This window comes from Cynocephalus volans, chromosome 10 (genome assembly GCF_027409185.1).
Source record: "Cynocephalus volans isolate mCynVol1 chromosome 10, mCynVol1.pri, whole genome shotgun sequence".
Classification (NCBI taxonomy): domain Eukaryota; kingdom Metazoa; phylum Chordata; class Mammalia; order Dermoptera; family Cynocephalidae; genus Cynocephalus; species Cynocephalus volans.
The window spans coordinates 75,732,756-75,746,815 of record NC_084469.1 but is presented as its reverse complement, the minus strand read 5'-3'; the positions used below and the strand labels follow the sequence as shown (position 1 = coordinate 75,746,815).

Sequence of the window (14,060 nt, the reverse complement as noted above, 5' to 3'; positions counted from 1 at the left end):
TGGCCACTAAGTCTTCATTGTTCTCACAAGTCAACTTTATTTTTCCCACTATTCATATGTTTCTCTGCAGACAAATTAATGTGGGTGTCAGGGTGCTGTTCCCCACCCCAAGCATGTCACATAATATGAAGCATATGTACTGAAGGATTTATCTGCAATTTGCAAAGTTCTGAATTCTGAAACACACATGGGATTAGGGACCCATATTCACTACATGCCAGCCAGGCTTTGTGCTAAGTTCTAGCAGTACCAGTCATTTTCTCATTCGTTCATTCATTATTCAGTAATTAACTTATTCATTCACTGCACAGACATATCAGTGTCTGGGTTTTCTCTAGATACTAGCATTTAGAGATGGACCCCTTCCTTCTTACCATAACATTTATTCAGTGCTAGGTTCATTTCATTCATGGAACAAATGTTTACTGGGTGTCCACATGCCCCAGCACATCCCCAGACACTGGAGTGCGGTGTGGATGGACTTCAGGCTAGTGCCTACAGGCCAGAGCAGAGGAATTTCCGGGACCCATGGTGCCCATGGGAGGGCAGGCAGCTCCCTCCCTTGGGGAGAAGTAGCCTGTCTAATGATGGAGGGACAGGATGAGGAGGGCCTGGAGGAGCCCATAGGACAATCGGGAGCAGAAGGGTGTGTTGAGATCAGCTGAGGGGTTGGTTGCAGCAGGAGAGGGGCTGGCAGCTGTTATAAGCTATGGAAGGAGTGTGAACTTCATCCCCAAGGTTTGGGAACAGAAGGAAGAGTGACATGAATTGATTTCCACATTGGAAAGAGCTGTCTGGCTGCAGAGCGGGCCAGAAGTGGGCAGGGGATCCTCAGGCCCTAAGGCTTGGTGGAGGGATGCTTGATGCGCCTTGACTGTCTGATGTGATGATGGGAATTGGGACTAAAGTTGGAGAGATGTTTAAAATGTAAGTTGGACATTGGAATCTCTCAGGGTGGATTGGAGATGGCCTCCTGGAGGAGGTGGTCATTGATCTGGGCCTTAGGGGAAGGGAACACTTGGGCAGGAGGGCATTACAAGGAGAGTAGGTGTCTTGAGCCAAGTCCCAGGTTGTCTGGGAAAGTTCAAGATGAACAGATGGACAAGCTGTCTCTCCCAGGCCCGGTAGCATGCTGGGAGCCACTTTTCAAGTGGTAAGTAGTTCTCTGATGCAGAAGGCATAGCCTTGAGCCGGAACCCTAGGGGTTTGCACTGTGACTGTCCTATTGGGTCTCTCCAGGGACTCCACACAGCACCTGTACCCATCTTGGATACCTCCAGCACCATGGGGTCTGCCGGTCATCTGGTCCAAGTGGCCAGCTCCCTGCCCGACAGCCTGGACCGCTAGAAAGCCGTTTCTTCCGTCAGCTTTCTGAGGACCCGATAAACGACTTTGTGCAGCACTCCCAGATGTGGCATGTGCTGCATCACCTGCAAAGCCCAAAGGACCTTACCAAGGCCTGTGCCACTGTCTTTGTGGTAGGAGCTTGAGGTGCAACAACATGCCCGGCATTCCCCCCAGCACCAGACCCCTATAAACATCACCACTGGGGCAGACCCCTGATTCCTCATAAAGTTTACCTTCCACCCTCTGCCATTTGTGCTCGGGGCAAGTGGAGGGGAGTAGACTGGGAGGAAGGCTCGTGTCCAGTCAGAGAAGTCATCAAACGCCCTGTGAAGGCTCTCGACAGTAGGTCTCAGGGAACCGAGGGAACTGACAGCCTGCTCTGTACCAGGCAGCATGCTCGTAAAATCCTCCCTACAACTGGTTTTTCATAGATGAGGGAACTTCAGCCCTAGGAGACCAACTAGCTTAGGTAAAATAGCAAAGGGCTGGAGGCAATGCTGGTACCAGGCAGGGCCGGTGTCATGGAAGTGTGGCCTAGGGTGACACACAGTTTTAATGTTCTGCTGTTGCCACCTTAAAGTTTTCAATAACTGTGAATAAGGTGGCCCACAATTTTACCATGCACTAAGCACTACAGATGATGTAGCCAGCTCTGCCCAGAAGTGACTCTCTCTGAAACAGAAGAGAGGCATGTGTACTGTGGCTAGGATGTGGGATTTGGATGCACATAGACTTGGGAAAGGATCATCACTTCACTAGTTTAGACCAACCACTTCACCTCTCTAAGCCTCAGTTTCCTGACCTGTGAAATGGGGATAGTTTTGATACTTGCATCTTAGGACTGCTATGTGGATTAAATGAGCCAATGCATGTAAAGCATGCAGAATCATGCATGCGCAAGCAGGGGCTTAACATGTTGGCCATTGTTGCTGACTTGAATCTCCTGTGGCCATGATTTTTTACAGCACATCCCCACCCCATATATGCACCTTGTGGCTAATGAATACTTCCACGGCAAGCACTCCATGGTTGCAATCCGAGATAGTTTACTGGACTTGTTTGGAGATGTGTTCTTTGTGGTTCCTGGGCTGGTCACAGCTCGATATCACAGAGGTGAGTCTCTGAGCATCCCTCCCAACGTCACAGACCCATGAGGGTGGCAGCCACAGGGACCCATGCCCCTCTGTTCCTTCACTGAGATGGAGGTCTTAGGGATGTCTGGGATGAAACCGTGCTGTGCTGACCTTTGCAATTTCCCTGCTTTCACAGTTTGGGAACATTGGTCAGTTATGCTGTTTCTGCTTCTTCCTCTTCTTCAGGACCATGTAGAAAATTCCCACCCCATAATTTTCTGGGGCCTGCCCCCCATGTTCTTTTCTCTCTGGTGGTATCTTCCCAAATATCTTAGCTATAAGGAGTAGCGGAACAATCATAGATGACTTGTGGGAACACAAATCTTTCCTTCCTTCCTTGCTTGCTCCCTTCCTTCCTTCCTTCTTTCTTTCTTTCCTTTTTTCCTCCCTTTCCTCCCCGTCCTCCCCTTTTAACAAATATTTATTAAGAGACTACTGTGCACCTGGTACTGTTCTAGATCCTGGAGATACAGCAGTGAACAAAACAATGACCCTGCCACCATGAAACTCGCATTCTAGAGGAGAAGACTAGTAACAAACAAGTCAATTTAGACTGTGTTAGATGATATTAAGTGCTATGGAGTAAAATAAAGCAGGACAGAGGTTAGCAGTGACAGGTTGCTGTGGGAGGTCACTGCTTTATAAGGTCAGTTAAGGTGACAGGTAAGATGAGGACTGAGAATTGACTATTGAATTTGGCAATATGGAAGTCACTGGTGACCTTGACAAGAACTATTTTGATGAAATGATAGGGGAGTAAAAGCTAAATTAAGTGCGTTCAAGAGAAATGGGCAAAGTGGTCTCTAGACTCAATGCAATATCGATCTCAATCAAAATCTTAGCCGTGGTTTTGGAGAAATGAGCAACCTAATTCTAAAATTTATATGGAAATGCAAGGGTAGCCAAAAATATCTTGAAAAAGAATAACAAAGTAGGAGGACATACAATTCACCTGATTTCAGGACTTATCACTAAGCTATAGTAATTAAGAAAGTCTGGTACTGGCTGAAAGATAGAGAAACAACAATAGAACAGAATGGAGAGTCCAGAAAACAGACCCACACATGTACACTTAACAAATGGAACTGGAATATCTGGACATCTATGTGGAAAAAACGAACCTCAACCCCTAACTCACAACATACACAAAATTACTTTGAAATGAATGGTAAATCTAAATACATAAGCTAGAATCGTACTTCAGCAAAATTAATTTTTTTTTTAACTCATGAAAAGGTGCTGTTAATGATACCAGCAAAAATGATGGGGTAAGGGACTTCAGAAGCCCATCCTACCACAAAAGCAATGAAAAAACTGGCAAGTTATGTGAGGATCAATTTTATCAGAACTCTGGAAGCCAGTCAAGGGTTTACAGACAGCAGGTGAACACTTAATCAGGACATAGGCCCCTGCGTCTTAGTGATAGAGCTTTGTGGCATTCCACTTACTCTTGCAGCATCTCCTGCTACCTGTAGGAAGTTGCCTTGAACAGCAACAGCCCACATATATGGTATTGAATCCTAGTATTGGAGGGAGAAAAATCGACCTCATTCTCAAAAAGTTGTGGTTTGTTTTGACCTGTCTGGAGGATCCCTAAGTGGCTGGCTCAAAGGCTTGCCTTTACTGCACCTAAGTCAGAGCTCTCCTAGGGCCGAGGCAGCTACCTGGAAGGCATCTGTCATAAACATTTAAAGGGAAATGTTTTAGTTGTTGCCACCAGGGGCAAGGGATAGCAGTTGGAGCAAACAATAAACAAGCTGAAAAGTTTGGGAGGAAAGGCTGGGCAATGAGACTCACTGGGGAATAAGGGCTTGAAAAACTCCCACATATTCCTGAGAATCTAGAAGGCCTTGTGCATGTCCAACATGGGGAGCGTGCTCAGAAAAATACTCAGAGTGCCCTAGGCTGTCACATCAGAGCTGACCTTCAGGCTCTGCTCAAGCAGAAAGTGAAGGCTAAAGGTAGAATTATAAACTGCCTCTCTGAGTGTCAAAGGAGCGCCACAACACACACACACCAAGCCCGACTGCAAACACTGGGCTTTTTTGTTTTTCTTTGTTTGTTTGTATGTTTGGTTGGTTGGTTCCAGGCATTTATGGAAATATCAGCTGACCTATAAAATCACTAGAAGACCACTAAACTAACAGAAGAGAGGCTTCAGTAGCCACACATGACAAAAAATACAGGCATTGCAAAATTAGTGTGGAGACATCACAAAACAAACAGACAACAGCAAACACAACAAGCAGTAACAACAAAGCCTAGGGAGGGGCTGGAATCTGATGTTCAGAGTTGCCAAGTTATAATATTAAAATTCTCCTGACTTCAACAAAAAATTGGTAGATATGCAAAGAAACCAGAGAGTATGACCCATACACAGGAAAAGAAGAAATTAATAGAAACTGTCTTTGAGGAAGCCCAGATGTCAAACTTACTAGACAAAAGCTTTCAATAAACTATTTCAAATATTCTCAAATTGCTAAAGGAAACCATGTATGAAAACTAAAGGGAAATATGAGAACATGTCTCACCAAACAGAGAATATCAATAAAAATATAGAATTTATGAAATTATTAAAAGGAACCAAATAGAAATTCGCGAGTTGGAAAGTACAATAACAAAAACAAAAAAATGTCTAGAGGGAATCATAGGCTGTTTTGAGCATTCAGAAGAACCAGAAACTTTGCAGATAAATAATTTGAGATCATCCAATCTGAGAGTCAGAAAGAAAAAAGAATAAAGAAACACGTTCAGAGCCTAAGAGACCTGTGGGATACCATCAAGACTTTCAACATATGCATAATAGGAGCTGCAGGAGAGTATAGAGAGAAGGGGTAGAAAAAATTCAATCATTAAAATGTCCCAAAATTTTTAGTTTAAATTTTATTTTCTTATTTTTTATTTTTAATTGTTATTTTAAATTGACACATAATAATTGTACCTATTTATAAGGTACACAGTGATATTTCGCTACACGTGTACAAAGTGTGATGTTCAAATCAGGATAATTAGCATATCCATCACCATAAAAATTTATCATTTTTCTGAATAAAGAATATTTGAACTCCTCTCTTCTAGCCATTTGAAGATATATATTGGACTGGCTGGTTACCTCAGTTGGTCAGAGCATGGTGCTGAAAATATACAATAAATTATTATTAGTTATAGACACCTTCCACTACTATAGAACACTAGAATTTATTCTTCCTATCTAGCTGTAAGTTTGTATTTATTAATCAATCTCTCTCTATTCCCTCCCTCCCTACTACCCTTCCCAGCCTCTAGTAACCACAATTCTACTCTCTACTTCTATGAGCTCAACTTTTTTTAGCTCCCACACATTAGAATATGCAGTATTTGTCTTTCTGTGCCTGACATATTTTACTTAACATAATGTGGGAGGCTAATCTATGCTGCTGCTATGTTCCAGGCTCATCTATATTGTTGTGAATGACAGGATTTTATTCTTCTTTAGGGCTGAGTAGTATTCCATTGTGTATATATACACCACATTTCCTTTGTCCATTTATCTGTTGATGGACACAGTTTGAGTTCATATGTTGGCTACTGTGAGTAGTGCTACAATATACATGGGGTGCAGATATCTTTGATGTACTGATTTCATTTCCACTGGGGGTCTTGGAACATATTGCGCACAGATGAGGGAGGACTATTTTAAATGATTTGTAAATATTTCCTCTGTTGATAATGTACAATAGTTGCACAATAGTTTTAATTTTGATGAAATGCAATTTACCGATTTTTTCTTTTGTCGATTGTGCTTCTTTTGGAGTCTTATCTAAGAATCCATCACCAAATCCAAGGCAAGAAAAGATTGCTCCTATACTTTCTCTATAAGAGGTTTACAGTTTTAGCTCTTTAGTTCTTTGACCCAATTTGAGTTAGTTTTTGCATGTAGTAGGAGGGACGGTTTCTTGTGTTATTCACTTGGGTGGCTATAATTAAAAAAAATGAAAAACAGGAATGAACAAGTATGGTCAAGGACGTGGGGAAACTGGAACCCTCACGCACTGTTGGTGGGAACGTAAAACGGTATAGCCCCTGTAGAAAACAGTGTGGCTGTTCCTAAAAGGTTAAACATAGAGTCACCATATAATCTAGAAAATCCACTCCTAGGGATATGCCCAAAATAATTGAAAACAGGTGTTCAAATGAAAATTGCGCATTAATGTTCACAGCAACCTTATTCATAATAGTCAAAATGATAAAAACCCAAGTGTCCATCAACTGATGAGTAGATAAGCAAAATGTGGTGGATAACATACCCTGGGTTATTATTTGACCATAAAAAGGAGTGAAATACTGATACATGCTACAACATAGATGAACCTAGAAAACATTATGTTAAGTGAAAGAAGCCAGACATAAAATGCCACATGCTGTGGGATGTCATTTATGTGAAATGTCCAGATTGGGCAAATCCATAGAGACAAAGTAAAATTGTGTTTCTGGGGTCTGAAGGGAAGGGGCGCCTGGGTAGTGACTGCTTAAGGGATCCGGACATTCTGTCTGGGGTGATATAAATTTTCTGGACATAAATAATGATGACGGTTTCCCAACATTCTGAATGTACTAAAAGCCACTGAATTCTATACTTTAAAATGATTAAAATGGGCAATTTTATGATAAGGAAATTTTACTGCCCAAAAATTACTGTTAAGAAAATGAAAAGGAAAGCCACAGAATGAAAGAAAATATCACAATACAATTATCTGACAAAAAAATTCATATCCAGAATAGAAAAATAACCTTACAGTTCAATACTGAAAAGACAGTCTTTCTTAATAACAGGCAAGAGACTTCAAAATACATCTTTCAAAAGATGCTTGGAAGTCCCAAAGCCCGTAAAAAGGTTCTCAGCTCAATATTATTAGTCATCAGGGAATGCAAAATAAACTCAAAATGAAGTAACCATTTACACCCACCAGAATGGCTAAAATTAAAGGCACAAACCAAGAAATAGTGCCAAGGATATGGAAGGTTCAGAACTCTCTTATACTTCTGGTGAGAAAGTAAAATGACATTACCAATCCAGAAAACTGGCAGTTTCTTAGAAAGTTAAATATACACTTACCCTATTCCTCAACCATTCTGCTCCTAGGTATTCATCAAAGAGAGGTGAAAATATATGTCCATACAAAAAAATTGGACATGCATATTCATGGCAGCTTTAATCCTAATAGCCCCAAACTGGGAACAACCCAAATGTCTGTGACCAGATGACTGCACACACAAACGCTGGTATACTCGTGCAGCAGCGTACTACTCGGGGACAAGAAGGAACCAACTGTTGATGCCTGCAACAGCACGGGTGAATCTCAAAAACATTACGCTGAGCAAAGAAGCCATAGAGCACATGTTGCATTCCACTATGTGGAGTTCAAGAGCAGGTGGAATTAATACAGGGTAATAGGAATAAGGACATTGGTTGTCTCTTGGGACAGAGATGAGAAGAGCCCTTTCTGGAGTGATGGAAATGTTCCATTTCCTGACTGAGGTGGGGCTTACACGAATATGTATACGTTTGTAAAAACTCATCATACTCTACACTTACAGCCTTTGCTTTTTATAGTCCGTAAGTGATAGTTCGGTTAAAAGAGAGCGAATGAAAGGAGAGGAAGTGGGGACAGTAAGTGTAAACAACTGTGTTATGGGGTCTTGCTGGAAGGAATGCAAAGAAATGAGCTAGTAACTGGAGGGGAAATTGAAACACAACGTGTGCATTTGTGTGCCCATGCGTGCACCCGTGTGCTCGTGCACGTGTGCCATATATGTCTGCATGCCCGTGTGTGCGCGTGAGTGCTGGAAACCACAGAGCACACACCTTCATAGAAGAGCGGTGAAGGGATATGGGATGCAAGTGCACGGTTGTCTCGGAAGCAGGGAATTGGTCTCGTTTGGTTTGACTCCAGACAGTTGAACCGGGGTTGAGGAGAGGAAGTCACAACAAGGTAGATCTTGGTTCAGCAAGAAGGATGTTTTTGAAGAGGAGAGCTATTGCCTTCTCAGGCCGCCCTGAGGGGTACTGAGCTCCTTGTCACTAGGAGTATGAGGGCTGCTCTAGCAAGAAATTCCACCCTCAAATGAGGAAGGGGAAAGTTGGGCTGGTTTAGGTCTCTTCCTGTCTCTGAATTGTCCTAGCCATGGATCTAGGAATCTAAAACTTGATAGGCGGAGACGCAGGGCCAGCCCCCTGCTCCACCCTGCATGCGTGCCTGGCCTTTCCTGACCTTTTGTCAGATGCTGGTGCACCTGTCTACTTCTATGAGTTTCAGCACCGGCCTCAGTGTTTTGAAGACACGAAGCCAGATTATGTAAAAGCTGACCACTGATGAAATCCGCTTTGTCTTCGGAGGTGCCTTCCTGAAGGGTGACGTCATATTTGGTAAGAAACTGGGCTCAGGGGCATGTGCTCTTGCGGGAACAGGAAACTTGGGATGAGGAGGGGAGAAGACTCAACTCCCCTCTGTTAACATGAAGCTCTCCGCTCGCCCCGCCACTGTGCAAGAGCCTGGAGGACTGGGGCACGGGGATTTAATCACCTCTATGGTTTATAGACAAATACAGCCTTTCTCTGGAACATTCCCCCACTATAGTTTTAGAAACCAAGATGAAAAAGAGCTGCCAACATTTGCTCGCTAAGTGTTTCTCTTTGTACTAAAGCTACAGGGGTGGGCCCTTTGGGGCCCTCAAGCAATTTAATTTTAAAAAAAAAAGAACCATTTTCTTCCTTCTCTCTGACCAGTGGTCTTACCATCCCTGCTCTTCCCAGAAATCCCATGAGGCTACCACCCAGGGCTTTAAAAGGCAGGGACCACATTTTTCATAATTCCAGCTCAAGTGGTCTGGATACAGATGAGCTCACGTGAATGCTTGTGAACTGTTGCTAGAGATGTTAGCTCATTTATTTTTGAATGTATAACATGTTCAGTGCTTAAAATAACAAAGCAATCAGTTGAAGTTATCAAGAGAAAAAATTACAGGAAAGTTGCACACAGGAGCTGTCACTAAAATAGTTAAAAACATTACACGGTGCAGTCTCTTAACTAATTCATGGTGGCCTCCCAACAATGACAGCAGAGGTTTTCATGTACAGTGTGTTTATGCACTGTGGTGTATTCATTATTTCATTTATTCATCCTCATCTTATAACACAGGTAATAATGGAGCTACCTTCTGGGCTGACATAAGGGTTAAATAAAACAATTCTCGTAAAGCACATAGTGAGCACTTAATAAATGTTACCATTATTACTAAGGAACCATTACTAAGCCTGTACTGTGCAATGGCACATGGACTCTCCAAACTGAACAGAACAGACAATGTATGTGTCAAAGGGATAAATTCCTTGATATCTAAAGAGCTCCTAAAATCAATGAGAAAAGAACAACCTGATCTAAAACTAGGTAACGTTTATAGACAGTTTCTGGAAAAGGAAACATGAGTGGCTTTTAAATATGTGAAAATCTACTCGACCTTGCTTGTAACAAGACAATTGCAGACTAACGTTGGCCGAGGATGCATTTTTCATCAATCGAGGTAGGGAAGAACAACATATTTAAAACAATGTTTTTGAGTAGGTGAAAAAACAGACAATTTTATACATTAATAAAAAAACTACCAAATTTAAAATGTATGTACATGACAATTTTACTTTTAGGATTTTTAGTCTAATTATACCTGACAAGCACAAAAATATATGCGCACACTAAAGCATTGCTTTTACCAGCAAAAGATTGGAAGCAATGTAAAGATCCATCAATAAAATACTGGAAACATGAATTATATATTTATGTGCAATGCATATTAATACGTATTTATATTTATATATTATGTGTTTATGGAACAGTAAATGGCAACTTTATAGGCGACGATGTGGAACTATCTCCTGGACACAATTTCAATTAAAAAAGCAAGATGCAGAATATGTGTGCAATATCCTATCAGATGTGCAGAAAGGTGTCCACGTACACCCTGGTACATGCTCCACCTGTCCCCGGGAGGACGCTCAAGAAGCTGGTAACAACGGTTGCCCCAGAGGTGGTAACTGGGTATCTGGAGGGAGGGGAGGGGAGGGAAACAAAACGGTGATGACTTGCAAGGCTTGTAAGGACCCAGCAGGAAGAGAGGCGTGAAGGGATGAATCAAACGTGAGGTCCCTTGGACTTCTGGCAAACCACTGTGAGCAGCTGGATTTTGTGACTGTGTCCTTCAGTCGGAGCCACGGAGGAGGAGAAAGTGCTGAGCCGGAAGCTGATGAAATGCTGGGCTAACGTCGCTCGCACCGGGTAAGGGAGCCTCCGGCCACCCCCACGCCAGGCAGCTTGAGGATGGGACTCTCAGCCGTGGTCCTGCTGTCACTTCCAGGAGTCCTAACGTGGGCAGTCTGCCTGTGTGGCCGGCCTACGACCTGTCCGAGCAGTACCTGAAGCTGGATTTGAACATGAGCCTCGGGTGGAAACTGAAAGAGCAGAGAGTGGCCTTTTGGACCCAAACGCTTCCCCTGATAATGTCCACGTCTGCAGCTGTCCTCAGCCCCCTTCCTTCCTTCACCTTCCTTTCTGCGCTCTTGCCTTTCTTTCTCTCTTCTGCTCCTGAAGAAATTATCTTCATGGGATTTTGGTTTCCCTCTCCTTCTGCAGTTTCTCCTGCGTTAGCTTCATTCCGAGTGTGGCTGCTTTCTATGGCGATGTTTGTGGGAAAAGCTGCTGTTGCTGATGTTTGACGGATTTGGGGATGATCCCCAGGGAATCTTTTTTTTTAATATAAAAAAATGCAATTTGTCTTGGATGGCAACAACATTTTTTCAATAAATCTGGAGGAGGGCTGGTTTATCAGTTGTCATAATAATGTTGTTATCCATATGAAATAAAATCAAAATGTAAAATGTGTACAGGAAACAGAACTTAATTCTGTGCTGATAACTCTCCGTTTGCCCCCAGCTTCAGAGAAGGTGATTGTGTGTTGCCTAAAAGGTGAGTTTCTCAAACCGAATCCACGGGGGACTTCATCCACAAGCCAAGTAGGAATGTCCTGGATATGACCAGGCTTGAGTGTGGTCTCTTCTCTGGCTCAGCGAGATATGTGGAGGAGGAAAACATGCTGGAGAGCAATGGAAACCAGACACCATCCAAGGTCAAGAACCCAGAAGTCAAACGCCAGGCAGCAAGGGTTTGGTTAGGGACACCAAGGAGGAAAGAGGCTTCCTTGATGAGATTAATGAGACTTCATTGATGAGACTAATCCATCACTCAATAAATCTACGTTGGGTCCCTGATATGTACCAGACATATCCCCACTGGGGATATAGCAGTAAACAAAAAACTATTTGCTACACTACCAAATACTGGGAATCAGACAATAAATAAACATTCACACAGTGAATATCTTATAATGTAAGTTTGGTAAGTGCTACTCAGAAAAAGTAAGGTGACTCAGGAAAGTGTAATACAGGGAACCGAATTTGGATTGAAGTCTTAGGAGGCTCTCTCTGGAGAAATCATCTCTATATTAAGAAAGGATGAAATAAAGTTAGTCGTATGATAGGTAGCGAGAATGTATATATGCCCTTATTCAAAGGATGCACTCTTACGCATTATATCCATACAATCCATAGTATATCCATATAATAGGGTAATTCAGTTTTCTTTGTGATTGCTTCAAGATTACACTTGAGGTACATAGAATAGGAGGGCTTCTGAGATGCCAGTAACTTAGAGTTCATCTGGGTCAGAGATCACCAGCTCAGACTGAATCTCACTCCCAGAAGTGTTTTGTTTAGCCCACACAATGATAAAAGTGCTTTGGAATTAGTTGCCACATAATTTTAAACTGGGTGAATTTCACATTAAAAGCCATATTTCCACCTTTTCCAGAACAAACGAAGACAGAAGAACTGGCAACAATAGGGCTGAATTCCCACATGATAATCAGGAATTCTGACAGCCCATAAAGCACCTTTGTGCAAATTAGAAGTTACTCCTTCCTCCACACCCTCTGCAGACATCTTCCAGGAAACTGTCATTGATAAATACCTATTTCTATGATGTGAACGACACCTCTGAAGTGTTACCTTCTGCAGTGCACAACCTGCACGACTGTTCTCAGCAACTCTGATGGAACAATTTGCATGAACTGAGTCGTGGCTACCCTTTACTTTTTCAAAGACATGAGCTCTCAGCTTTCCACAGTCCTCACCATTCCCCTTTGTCTTGTGACTGGCCCATTTCACTCACTGATAGTACCCAATTCCTAAAGGAGTTTCAGTTTGAGCCCATAGCCTCTTATTTTACAGGGAGCCACAGAGAGGAAAAGGGATTCACCCAAGATCACTCAGTGAATTAGCAGCAAGTCAAAACCGGGCCTTACGTCTCTTGTCTCTCCAGAGCAGGACTCTTTCTGCCATGCTGCCCTTCTCCCTTGGCAGACAGTCCAAGGCTGTTGTGTTGTCTCTGACTTAAGTGGTGGTGGAAGGGGTGAATCAAAATGCTTGGGCCACTTTATAGCTCTAGGTAGAGGGACCAAGCCACATGCAAGCAAGCAAGCTGCAAACTCAATAGCCTCTACAGCTGCAGAAGGCTAATTTTTACATTGATATCTGGAAAAACTAATAACTAGAAAACACCATTCATCCCCAATAAGTTTCTAATTTTGGCAGGAGTATTTCTTGGGGGAACATATTTCCAAGGTACGCAGATATAGGACCCTCTTTTCTCTTTCTTCCTGTCCACATGTAATCAGATCTTTTATAGTGTTAAAGATTACATATAAATGCTACTTGGCATCCTTTTTTTTAAATTTTAATTTGAACTTTTTCATTTAATTCAGGGTATTCTATTAGGGGTATAAGTAGAAGAATCAGTTGGAGGGACTTCCAGAAGTCCATTGTCCAGGCCACTTGCCAGCCCAAGTGAAGTAGAATCTTCTTGGATGGGACCTGAAAGTCTATATTTTCAGTTTCCAGGCATTCTGAGTCACACCCCTGATTAAGAACCACTGAGTCTTCATAGTGGGGCATACATATTTTCCAAGTTCCTAGAAGCTCTCTGAAAAAATCGGCTTTAATATCTTTCCAGTGTGGATATGTCACAATCTCTTTGCATTTGATCTTCGCCAAAAGGCTGAGTAGCAGTGTCATAATCTGTTCAGTCATTAGTCTCATTCTGGACATTTATAGTCGTACCTTGATTAGCAACTTTGGGAATTAGTACTTTTATGTTTAAATATTATTTATAGCATCCAGATTTGCAGAAGATGGACTGGGTCAAAGGCTAGGCCATTTTTAAATTGTTCTTCTTATGTTCTGCAAATTCACTTTTCTGAAGTCACATCACTTTAGACTTATCAGCAATGTGAGTCCACATCTTGTTTCACAATCACTTCTGCTTTTCCATCATTGCAAAAACATAAAGTATTTGACCACTTTTAACTTATAAAATAATTTACTTTTTCCAGAAATCCTTTTTCTTTATTTTTCAAACAATGTTGAGCACAATTCACTAAATCAAACCAAAGCAAAACTTTAGGGATAAACCAAGCCCGTCTTCTTCTGTGAATTTC

At 42.2% G+C, this 14,060-nt stretch overlaps 1 protein-coding gene across 1 annotated transcript in view; it reads left to right on the top strand.

The window, feature by feature from the left end:
• Positions 1-12,617, top strand: part of CES5A (carboxylesterase 5A) — a 28,998-nt gene extending 16,381 nt beyond the window's left edge. Inside the window, 8 exon segments of the mRNA XM_063109913.1 lie at positions 2,313-2,460; positions 8,742-8,829; positions 8,831-8,886; positions 10,717-10,789; positions 10,869-11,035; positions 11,444-11,476; positions 11,578-11,672; positions 12,504-12,617. Coding sequence (XP_062965983.1) covers positions 2,313-2,460; positions 8,742-8,829; positions 8,831-8,886; positions 10,717-10,789; positions 10,869-11,035; positions 11,444-11,476; positions 11,578-11,672; positions 12,504-12,617 — 774 coding nt within the window.
• The last annotated feature ends 1,443 nt before the right edge of the window (positions 12,618-14,060 follow it).